At 43.9% G+C, this 12,712-nt stretch overlaps 1 protein-coding gene across 2 annotated transcripts in view; it reads right to left on the reverse strand.

The window, feature by feature from the left end:
- The window catches only part of KCNJ6 (potassium inwardly rectifying channel subfamily J member 6), a 271,979-nt gene that overhangs the window by 76,909 nt on the left and 182,358 nt on the right, over positions 1-12,712 (reverse strand). For both annotated transcript variants that reach the window (XM_059164724.1, XM_059164725.1), the window contains one exon: positions 1,648-2,568. In XM_059164724.1, the coding sequence (XP_059020707.1) occupies positions 1,648-2,568 (921 nt within the window). The remainder of the gene's footprint in view (positions 1-1,647; positions 2,569-12,712) is intronic.

Genomic DNA, 12,712 nt, shown 5'->3' on the forward strand with positions numbered 1-12,712 from the left:
AGCCAACATATAGTACATCACTAATAGTGAGAAATTTAATATTAAAACCACATCATGAGTGGTCAGTTTATGCTGCCGGCAGCTGTACTACACTGGCTACCACTAGGGGGATCCAGAGTCCCTGTGCTCAGCAGAGGTGGTAGAAGTTTCTGGTCTTTGAGAAAATGATAGAGCTCCCCGTTTGGATTGTTTCCTCCCCTCTCTTCTCACTTTCCTTCTCCTCTCTTTTCTTCTTCCTCCTCACACACAATCATTGCCTCAGGAGTACATGGGACAGTCAGGCTCAGGGTACAGATAGCCCTGTTCACATGAGCAGCTCTTAGTATTTCACATGAATTATTTTGCTATTCTCTGTAGCCATTTCAAATTAGGTCCATGTTCCTTTTGTTTTATGGAAAGTAGCACATGCCAACCATTGAGCTCCATACAAAGACTTTTACTCATATTTTCATTGTTTGATGCACTTAAAAAAACTTAGCACAAATGTTTCCACCACTCTAAGAGAAGGTAGTTAGAAGTTATGACTTTGCCTTTTGGGTACTGGGAAGTGGAAATAGGGGATCAACGACTTTCAAGGAAGGATCAAGATCAGGTTATGGGCTGAAGAAGACCCTGGGGCCAGGTTGTTGGCTGGGCATTTTTGGATTTTATAGATGAACCATGAGCCTCAGTTTGCAGACTTCAAAGCACAGAAGGGCAGACTTCAAAGCACAGATCTTGCATATCTAAAGAAGATTTTAAGTCTAATATTGATAACTCCAAAGAACAGGAAAGAAAATAATGAATTTGGGTTCCAGTTAATACTTTTCCTGTGGGGCACTGTTCTTAGCTTAAGTCAGAATATAAGGATCTATTTTGTGGAATGTTACTGATGAATATGGGTAGAACCTGCTTTGTTGTTGGGATGTATAACACGTATAAAGTTCAGATATGAGTGAAAACATCAATAAAACAGACTGTTTCTCTATTTTGAGGACAGGTCATTTTCTGGAAAACACACAAATGATCAGCCATTAACAGCAGAGGAGTCAATAGGATTGCAATGAATGGATCCTAAATTTTTTTCCTTTCCTGCTAGAATTATTTACTGGATCCAAAATGTTATGTCAGTTGGGGGTTCAGCGGGTAGAGTACCTGGAAAGACACCTCACCTGCACTTGATATAAAAGAAAAGCCAGTGCTATGGGTCTTGCAAATGGCTTCCAAAGAAGAGGTGAAATTACATTTTTATTAAAGCAATTTGTCAGGCTTCCTTTGAAAGGCTTAACTTTTCCCTCCAGGCTTGCCAATAAATAACCTCAAGTATTTAAATTAACCAATGTTTTAGAGCCACTTAAAAATGTCTTTGGAGACGGATAAGATTTTAATTTAAGGAAATACTTGGAAATTTAAAATATAATAAGTGGTGCTTTCAAAAAATTATTTATTGATTTATTTTCCAAAGGCTCCTAAAAAGTTAAATTATTAGACTTCTTGGTGGGTACACCAAGGTTAGAGGACACATAGGCATATTATTTCATGAAACAAGGGGATGGAATGAATAGTGAGTGAAATTCAATTTTCATATTTTATCATAAATAAATATGTCAGATCCAGCTTAAAAGGAACATTGATCCCACAGAAAACCCAGGATGGAGCACACCTTACCTGTAGCTTCCACCATTCCTTCAAGGATGACCACAATTTCCAATTCCTCTTTGGGCAGCTGGGCTTTGGAGATCTCCCAGAAAGGACTCTGTTGGTTAATTTCGTGGCTGATGATGAGTGGTGATACCAGAAACAGACGGTCATCCCCGGTGTAATACCCTACATTGATATCTGTCTGGTTCAAGGGGATGAACTCACCCTCTGAGGTCTGTTTGGACTTGATCAACTTGGCTCGGATGGAAGCTTCAACAATGTGGGAATTCCTGAGATCCCCTACTCGGAACATCAGGCATAGTTTCCCATCCCTCATGGAGATCACTGCATGGGTGGAAAAAACCAGGGTCTCTGCCCTCTTCTTGGGTTGTGATATTTTTACAAACATGCATCCCACCATGAATGCATTGACAATGGATCCCAGCACAGACTGGATTAAGAGAAGAATAATTCCCTCTGGGCACTTGTCCGTGATGACCCGGTAGCCATAACCGATGGTGGTTTCTGTCTCTATTGAGAATAAAAAAGCAGAGACGAACCCGTTGAGGTTGGTGACACAGGGAGTCCATGAAGGGTCCTCTATGTGGTCCATATCTCCTCGGATGTATGCGATTAGCCACCAGATCATCCCAAAAAAGAGCCAAGTCACTGTGTAAACCATGACAAAAATCAACAGGTTGAATCTCCACTTGAGATCTACTAAGGTGGTGAAGATATCCGTCAGGTAGCGGTAGGTCTCCCTCACATTGCCATGGTGGACGTTGCATTTCCCATCTTTCCGCACGTACCTCTGGATTTTCCTTTTGGTCCGGTCTCGGCTGATGTGTCTTGGCAGGTCATCCCTGGCCTGCTTAGGCAACTTTGGCTGGTGAATGGCCACAGGGCTCTCAACATCCTGATCCATGGAGTCGCCCTCCAGGACATTAGCTGGTTAGTTTGGAAGAAAAAAAAGAAAAATGGAATGAAATGCTGGTTCTTTTGGGATCATGGAAACCACTGTGTATGGTGTATGGTAGTGAAACCAAATAGCATTTGTGTAGCTTTTAAAGGAATAGATGAAGCCATTTTTATTTGGCATCTCTAGACAGGCCTTTAGTTGACATGGACTCCGGTGCCTTGTAATCTAGCTCATGTGAATACTTCCCCACCCTCCCCACCAGGACAGAGCTTACTGCTGTGAAACTGTCTCCCTCCAGCAAGTTCTAAGAGTCAGCCCCTACATGGGACATTCCATCTGAGATGTCATCACATGAGAGAGGCAACACACCCTGGATAAAGAAATAGTTCAATTCAAACTGTCTTGGTTCTCTCACTGAGCAGTTGTGGACTCTTGGACATGCTATCTCTTATGGGTTGAATTGTGTCCTTCCTCCTATCTGTGTTGAAGACCTAGCCCCCAATGTGATTGCATTTGGAGATAATTAACAAGAAGGTTGGAGCTCTAATAGAATAGGTATCCTTAGAAGAAGAGGGAGAGACACCAGGGGTATGCACCAGGGTAGATGCACACAGGTGCTCATGTAAGGACACAGTGAGAAGGTAGCCATCTGCAAACTAGGAAGAGAGGTTTTCCAAACCAAGCAAGGCAGACAGAAAGGAATCCTGCCAGCTTCTTAATCTTAAACCTCCAACCCCACCTCCCACTCTGATATTCTTTTATGGCAGGCAGCCCAAGTAGACTAACACACCATGCGAATTCCTTGTGTCCGAGTTTCCACATTTACAAAATCGTGATCATGTCACCAGATTTATAGGGTTGTTATAAAGTTGAATGAAATCACATATGTGCTATGTGCTTGCATGGAACAGACTATAATAAGTATTCCTTTGTCTTAAATTGTGCCTGTGCTAGTACTCCCCTTATATAGGGCAAGAATTTTGAGTGATCTCTTCAAACTGTGACCCGAATTTCAGAGCTGAAAAATAAAAATTCTGGTTTATATTGGTAAGCATGCATGCCTTATACTCTAATGGTAGATTTCATGCCAAGGTTAGGAAAAAAAAAAAGATGTGGGGGAAAAGTTCTCTCTCTTTCTATGTGTTACACGTTTTATTTAGTTTCTGCCTCAACATGTAACATCTGCAATTTTGGCTCATGGTTATTTCCTTTCTGACAGCCTTCATGACTCATGCATTGGTACAGTCTTTAGCTAACAGTGCGTTAGGAAAACTCTTCTAGAATCTGAGTGCAAGGGAAATTTGGAAATGATACTGCTAGTAAACACATAAGCCACTGTATGAAACTACTTGTTCAGTCAATAATTTTAAAGCTTCCTAAAGGTTTTATAAGCCGTTTCTTACCCCAGGCTTTCATCCCGAGTCTTTGGCTTTGCCATGCATTTTTCTCTGTGGTAACTACTTGTTCCCCTGGGTTAAAGGAGAAGCACAGTCTGCTGAGAAAACATTTACCTGAATAAGAAAATAATTGCAGAGAGGACCTGAGTGGTACCAACTTCAGTTATAGATTAACCTTGTTCATGGTTGGTTAGTTTCCTTAAAAATCAATCCCATAGATCTGTTTTTGTATTTCAGCACCTGGTCTGCAGAACCTGCTGTTTGGTTTGACAACCTTGACTTTGAGACCACTGCTCCCAATAGCCTTCATTTGTAAAAGAGAAACTTTGCTTGTCCATTTCCTTCTTCTAACAAAGAGACCAGGACAGGAGTCAAAGAGAAGCAGCTGGGCTCAGGACTCAGGATAGGGTGGAGGTGGTTGGGGTATCTGAATGGAAGCAGAGGCCCGCACTCCTACAAGGTGGGGATGTGTGTGGCCCAGAGTGGTCATGCCTGAGCTCATGCCTGAGCTCCCTGGTTTGGGAGTCTCTAAATACGACTTCATGTGGGATGAACTCTGGGCTCAAACCTACCACGGTGGGGAGGCTTTGTTCACAGGACACAAGGGTCCAGGTGGACCTGGTGTTTGGTTTTGCTGTGATCCAGGTGGTAAGCTCTCAGACTATACAGAGCCACCTGAGTCCTGTGTCCTCAAGTCCTTCAGTCCTTCCAACTCAAAGAAGAGGGCTTGTCAGATTAGATGACTCTTAACAGTCTTCAGTGATATTTCACACTTTAAAATGTCACAGAGGAAATATATTATCCCCCCACTTCCCCTTGAAGTTGTTTCCTTGCTTTTTCTGGCTAGGCTATAACCTTCAGATTCAGGCATTTAACCTGACATAGAGGAACCTGTCTGAATAGTTAATGAGTGAATAGAGACAAGTACTCTGGTTACTCCTGGGAGCCTGCCAGCTGATCCACCAAATTCTTTTTTTGTTGTTGTTGTTTCCTCTTTTTCTAGCTCAGGACTGGGCCACATTTCCCAGGTTCCTTTGCATTGAATCCTGGCCTACCTGGAGTTGGTATGTCTTGCCAATTCAAGGCTTTAAATAGAGAATGTGTCCTCTCCTATGCTCCTGCCCCTTCTATGGGAGAGTCAGAAGGTGGTAGAGGCGCCTCGGTCCCTAGTCAGTGGCAAGGAGCTGCCATATCACTAGAAACAAGAAAGAAAAAGATCATGTTTGGGCCATTATGTATTTTGTGTCTATTATCAAACCCAGCCTTATCTCTCATTTTATGGGCAGCCATACTGACTCCAAGAAGCAGAAAGAAGTGTCATCTGGGGGACTGACATGGGAAAGAGCAGGGAGAGAAGAGGGACTGTTTGAGTATGGCCTGTACAGTGAACTAGCATGTGGTTAACCGAGGGCTTGGGTTTGGTGTTAGGGAAAATGTAAACGCATATGCTGCTTAAGTGCCCTTTTAAAACAGTTAAAAATGGAATCAAACAAAGAAAGCCAAACCTCCTGGGGAGGGGGGTGGGAAGGTGGCCTTTAAGTGTGTCCTTGTAGATTAGGCAGTGGCTGTAGGCAAGTTGCATTCATGGGAAGATGGGGAAGGGGTTCAGAATATGTCACTCCCCCCAAACATGCCACTTTGGCACACTGATTATTTTGAATTAAAGATACTTACAAAAGAGCTAGGCCCCCGACCCCCCTGTTCTCCTGAAAGCAGGAGATTAATTTCCCACATGACAGAGGCATTTCCCATACGAAGAGGGCGGAAGACACTTTCACCACAAGAGATGGGGAATTTGGGGCTGAGAAGGCTGTGTAGACAAACTTTGTTAAACTAACGTGCATCTTCCTCATGCCTTCTTCACGATTTATGACCCACGGCCCAAACTCCTTTGTCCTGCCAGTTCTTCACACATTGTCTCTCTGAATAGACAGCTTCCTGCTCTGTCGCCCGTCCTGTCTGAGCTCTTTAGTCAGGCTCCCATGGTCACGTGTGTGCTTCTCTCCTGCGATTCGGTGATTCTTAGGCCCAGCCAGAGAGCAAAGGAGAGAGGAGAGTGTTGGCTTTGGGCAGTGGGAGCTAAGGTGGGCCTCTTTCTTCACAGGGGTCCAGGGCAGGGGCAGGCAAGGGATTGAGAGAAACCACAAAGCCAGTGACATGTGAAAGGACTTGGGGAGCAGAAGACGCTGGTGGAGGAGTCCCAAGGGGCAGAAAGAGTGAGGCCAATGGGGAAGGAGTGTGGAGTGCGCAGAAGGAGGGCCGAGCCTCTAGGCTGTGTGCCAAGTAATTGTGGGAAGCCCTGGATAAGGGAAAGCGCATCCCAGGTCTGAGCAGGGAGCGAGGCTCAGCAACCCTCAGCAGGAATGCAAATGCGTGTAAGGGAGATACAGAAGGGAACTTCAATGATGGTTCCTAACGTTCCTTTCGTGCCTGGAATCCCAGGTGTGGATTTGAGGGGGAATGTGAAGTGCATTTGCAAGAGCATCGGAGCTGCTCAGAGCTGCATTTGGAAAGGAGACCTGTCGCCCCGGGGTCCTGTGCAGCCTTTGGCGTGAACGCTGGCCCTATGGTCAGACCCGCCCTCCGCACCTGCTGGTCCTTGCATGTGCTTTTGCCAGTGGCTTGACCAGAGAGGATGTAGAGTAGCTCTCTGCTGCCTGTGCAGTGTTGGACCGCGGGAAGGAGGACCGTGGCTGCCACGCCGAACATCCTGATGCTTTCCTTCATGCGCTTTTTACGAGATTTTGGCTTAAAGTAAATGTGGGTCTGTGTGTTAAAACCTGCTGTTTTTTATCCCTCTCGCTCTCTTTTAGAAAGGTGAGCAACTGATGGGAAACAAGCCAAGGTGCAAAATAGCCTCGTGTTGAAATTTAACCTGAGAGAAATAATAGCAGGGGACCGAGCCGCAAGCTGGAGGGGCCCGACCCCTGAACTGCTGGGATCCTGTTGTGGAATCTGCAGGGCTGCGCTTGTCCAGGGAAGCTGCTGGGGTGCCCTGGTCAGTATAAATGTTCTCCTGATGGGAAATTGTTACATTTCAAATTACATATGAATTCTTTGGGTGATGCTTCCACTGATTAGGGAAATATTTGAAAAATACCTCAAGAATCTTTAATGCCTTTCAGAAAACCTAATAGGAAAGCAGGAGAGATCTCAAATCCTTGTGCAAAAATCAGACGTTGGAAGGACATGCACACCGATGTTAACAGGGTAACTCTGAGTGGGTGGTTTATGGGTGATTTAAAAATTTAAAAAACACTCTGGTTTTTCTAGAATGAGTTTATATCACTTTTATAATAAAAAAGAAAAAGAAAATTTCAAATAAAACTTTGAGACCCTTTTAGTGCATGATTTAAGGAATCGGAGAAAATCATAACTAAACCCCCACTGTTGGGGTTTGAAATGAAAACATTATATCAGGTGAAAAAAGTCAGATATGAAAGAGCATATATAGTATGATTCCACTTACACGAGGTACTTAGGAGAAACAAACGCATAGAGACAGAAGGTGGAATAGAGGTTACCAGGGGCCAAGGGGAGAGAGGAATGGGGAATTATTTGTCTGTGATGATAAAAAAAATTCTGGAAATGGATCATGGTCACCATTGCACAACATTATGAGTAAACTTAATGTTACCGAACTGTACACTTGAAAGTGTTTAAAATGGTGAATTTTATGTTACATATGTTTTACCAAAACTTAAAAAAATTACCTACTCAAATAGTTCATGTGTTACCTCGAGTCCTTAGATGGTCCATCAGATGTGGCTCACTTTTATTTTACCTTACTTTCTTTTTTTCACCCCTGAATCAAAAGAATGTGGTCAATGTGTTTCAGCATTCTTGATTAGAGGCAACTTAAAATGCGGGGCATTTTGCCATGTGAGGTCTACTACGGAGCTCTAAAAAGACCTCACTGGAAAGGAATTTCTCTGGTCAAAAGTAAGCAACAAATTAGAATATGATGTGAAACCAGATAAGGGGAAGGGGAACTGGGAAGAGATCAGCAAGCTCAAACCTAAATCTGTCTTGGGTGGAGTGCAGGAAGGGTTTGCTCAAGGAGGTGATGAGTGTGTGTTTGCTTCCTGGTAGACAAAAGCTGGGATGGTGGGACATTTGAAAAGCAGGAATAGCATGTGTGAAAGTCTTGAAGGGATGAAGCACTTTTGTTTGGGAATGACAGAGGTTTTGGAATAGAGAGCATGTGTGGGGGAAATGGAGGGAGCCAGGAGAGCCATGGATGGGAGCCAGACTGGACCCCGAAGTCTTCTCTACCAGGCTGTGGAGATTATTCTTAAAATGGAGAGTGATATGATTGACTATTTTATGTATTTTAGAAAGACCCCTCTGGAGGGTAGTCATGGCAGAGTAGAAATAAGAGGGAAGCGTAGGCAAACTTTTTCTATAAAGGGCCAATGGTAAATAGTTTAGTCTTTGTAGGCAACGTAAGTGTCTGTTGCATATTCTTCTTTGGTTTTTCAAATAACTTCTTATAACCCTTAAAAAATGTAAAACTAATCCTCGCTCATGAGCAGTACAAAAAGAGGTCACAGGCTGGAGTTGCTGAATTCTGGAGACATGGTGCCAGCAAGAAGGAGAAAGAGCCAGGTGCTGGATGACGGGAGCAGTCATGAGGATGAAGAGGTGGCAATGGATTTAAGGTTGAATACGAAGCAGGATTAAGATCATTTGGAGATTAGCGACTGTGGAGGGGTGTGGGCAGGGAATCATCTGGGGGACGGCAGGATGGTGCTGGAGGCGTAGGGGTAGAAGAAGATGCTGGTTTGGGTTTGTTTGGTTGAGAATGTCTGCAGACACTCAGGTGGGTGCTTCTGTGGGAAATCAAGTGTGAAGCTTAGTGGTGAGGGACTGGGCTCCAGGTTTGGAAGGTTATGGAGCACACAAGGGGAAGCTGCCATTGTGCGTGTGGGTAGAAGTCCCTGAGGGGACTGTGCAGGGTGAGAAGAGGATATCGGAGAGAGGATGCTGGAAACTGATTACATGAAGAAGTCAGAAGTAGAGGAGCAGCAAGAGGAGGGGCGGAGGAAGGGATAAGAGGTGTGAGGGGCAGGGGGAGAGAGCAGCACAGGAAGCCAGGAGGGACTCCAGCCCAGGGGTCAGAAAAAGGGGGCATTATTCGGCACTCACTGTGGGGACAACTGTAAGCCCACTTGGAAGAAAAGTCATGAGTCCTTTCCTTATTTCTTATATCAGGATAAATTCCAAGTGGATTAAGGATTTAAATGCCAAGAAAAAAAAAAAAAACCTACAGAAGGCGTAGAGGATGTATTTTTGTAATTGTAAGAGTTGAGAAAGCCTTTCTAACCATGATAGGAATCCAGAAACTATTTTCAAAGACTGGTATTTTTGTCAGTACAAAGATTTCAAGTGTTTGTTAAAAAAGTAAGACGACAAACCAGGAAAAATATTTGCAACACATAACATATATATTCCAATTTACAAAAGCAATAAATACCTCTGTAGAAAAAAAAACGATCATAGGAAATGAATAAGGATTTTATAAGAAAAGAAATATACAGAGCTAAAAAGCATATGGAAAGACTGTTCAACCAAGTAAAAGCAATGCAAATATAATAACTTTTTTTTTTTTTTTTTTTTTTTTTTACTCTAAACTTGGCGCAATTAGAAAGGAATGGCAAATACAGTATGTGGAGTGAGAGGCAGCGGAATTGTGAATGTGTGTGTTTTGGGGCATTGTAACTGACAAGGTCTTCCTGGAGGTCAGGGGACAGGAGGTCTCACATTTTAGCAGTGATTAGATGCCTTGGATCAGCAATTCAGGTCTAGACATTTATTCTAAGGGAACAATGCCACAAATGTCCATCAATTGTTTGCAGGGGATATATTTCAGCTTCTCTCATAATAGTGATAAATTAGAAACAACCTAAAGGTCTGTTCACAAGCACTGGCTAAACATACTGTTGCAGATATCATCAGTGGAATGCTAAGTGGCCATTAAAAATGATTTTCCAGTATTTTTGGGTCTTCAACTCTTTGTGCCAAGATCAGCTTCTTACTGAGGACTAAATGTACCCCCCTTTTAAACTTGCAGTCATCCCCGCCCAGAATTTACCTTAGTCTTCCTTGTGTTACCGTTTGTTTTCCCTGTATCAATTCTCACTCTCAAGGTCAAAGGGATTAGTTATCATGTGTTGGTGATTTTGTTGGGGGTGGTGTCATCTGAGTGATGGGTTTTAAGGTCAGACTGTAGTGGGTTCAGGAGTGATTGTTCAGGGAGGGGGTGAGGAAAAAGAAGTATACACAATGTGTTTAAAGTGAGGGGGTTGGAGGGAGCTGATGGAGTGGGACCTTGTGTGTGTGTGTGGTGTGTGTATATGTGTGTGTGTTGGGTGTCTGTGTGCTGAGAAGAAGCCAAAGGGGAGAGATTGCCCTTATAAGGAAGGGGGCAGTGGTGGAGTGAGGTGTTTCATGGACTGGAGATCAATCCAAGGTGCTGTATGGGGAAGGCTGGGTAGATACAGAAAAAGGGGCAACACTGCATCCCAGAGAGTTGGGGAGGATGAGGGGATGGAGAAGTGGAGGGAAAGATAGGAAGAGGGTGTCGGAGACATCCCTCATAGGCTTCCTGTGGTGAAGGAGATTCAGACTGGCTCCTTTTCCAGTGTGAATTTCAAACCATACTTCAGCAGACACCTTGAATTAAATCGACATCTAGCAATGCAAATAACTGAACTTGGCGTCATCACAGACCAGGCAAAATTTTCCCCGTGCTTACTAGTGAGGAAAATCATATGAACACAGCTATCTGCACACAATAGGCAAAAAGTGGGAGCAACTCAAGTGTCCACGAGAATGAATGGAGAGGCGAAGTGTGGTATACACATACGAAGGGATCTTATTTGGCCTTAAAAAGGGAGGACATTCTGTTACAATGTGAATGAACCTTGAGGACATTATGCTGAGTGCAACAAGCCAGACACAAAAGGGCAGATACTGTCTGATTGCACTTACATTAGGTCCCTAGAGCAGTCAGATCCCTGGCGACAGAAAGTAGAGTGGTGGTTACTGGGGCTTAGGGTGGAGGGATGGGGTTAGTGTTGCATAGGTATGGGGTTTCAGTTCAGAAAGACATACAACAACGTGAATGTGCTCAGTGAGATAGAAGTATTCACCTAAAAATGGTTAGAATGGTAAATTGAATGTTTTATATATTTTACCACAATAAAAAAGTAAACTGTGTAAAAAAAAGAAAAGCACATATACTGGCTAAATGAGAGGAGAAAATTAGCTTTTCTAAAATGCTACAGCCTGAGGATGGGGTGGGATTTTCTTGCCTTACTCACTCCTGCATTGTTCGATTACTGTTCCCATTCAGGACGGAGACACATGTGACAGATAACCCACAGGTGTAGTTTTAAGTGGTGCCTAAAGTTCAGAATCAGTTTCCCTTGTCCCAGTGCTCATCTTCTTGAATAAGTCCCTGTCTGAAGCCTGTGCCTTATTGGGGACTGGTGATGCTGGGCGTTTATGTCTGAGATGTCATGAGAAGGTGAGGTAGGTTTTATTTGTCTGGTACTTTGAGCTATTGTGACTTTGGGGGGCAACTGTAGTCAGAAATCCAGAGAGACTGGAGAGTTTAGTGTCGTGTGGAAGAACATCTCCTGTATCCCGCTGGCGACATGTGACAGCTACCGAAGGGCAAAGGCTCTTATTAAAATTTTAGCTTGGGGGCTCCACAACATGAACCTAAATTTAGAATGTCTAGTACCCCCTGCAAGGTCAGGGGACTAATGTTGGCTGCTCTGTGCGTGGATATGGCTTTGTAAAATGTGCAGTTTCAATGCTCTGAGGAGAGGAATGACAGGTTACTTTGGTCTGCATGAAGGAGACTGACATCCAAAAAACTGATTTCTCTTCTCAAAGGATTTCAAGAATCAGAACCTTAGACAGAACCACTGGGAACCTTTTAGGACCACCTCATACAGTTGTGTGGGTTGTCCACTGCACAAGGGTACCCACAGAAGGGGAACAGAAGGGCTCTAAATCCAGTCTATTCCTTGTCTGCCAACTCACGTGCTCCTTTTCAGGCCTGAGTCTGTTCAGAGGAAAGGGCGCCTTGGCATTTGCTCTAAAGCATTTATAGGTGAACAGCGGTCCTGGAGCCCTGGACATCATTTATTTCATTCTCTTCCTGTTTTGGATATACATGAAAAAATTAAGGCCCCAGGAAGCCTGCTGACACCAGGAGGCAAAGCCAGAGTGAGCTCTGAGATCTTGGATTCGAGCCTGGGCTCTCCTTGTGTATCTATGTGTTTTCCCTGTTCTCTGAAGTGGTGGCTACTTCAGGCTTTCCCTCCCTCAGGGACCTTGACTTGCTGGTTTCCTTCTGGATCATGAATCCTTTATTACTCCCGTGTGGGCTCAGAGTTAGCCAGACCTGGGAAATCCCTGCCAGGAGACCCGTTCTTTGCAAAACAGATTCTTTGTTTGCAAAACAGGTGCAATGCCACCCTGCTGGGTTGATGGGAGAATTAGATGACGTAATGCATGTGGGGCAGTGTAGCCTGGTGACAGGCGATGGGGTTTGGCCCAGGCAAACCGGGGTTGGAACCTGCTCTCCCACCTCCAATCTTGTGTACATTTGTTCAGGCCATTTCTGTCTCTGAGTTTCATTTTCTCCAGTTAGAAACTGAGAATTGTAAGACCTATCTTTCAGAGTTACTGTGAGAAAAAAATAAATCAAACAAACATAGCACCTGGTACATAGCAGACATTGAACAAATGGTAGCAATTA

The sequence above is a fragment of the Mustela lutreola genome, chromosome 2, assembly GCF_030435805.1.
Source record: "Mustela lutreola isolate mMusLut2 chromosome 2, mMusLut2.pri, whole genome shotgun sequence".
NCBI classification, from domain to species: domain Eukaryota; kingdom Metazoa; phylum Chordata; class Mammalia; order Carnivora; family Mustelidae; genus Mustela; species Mustela lutreola.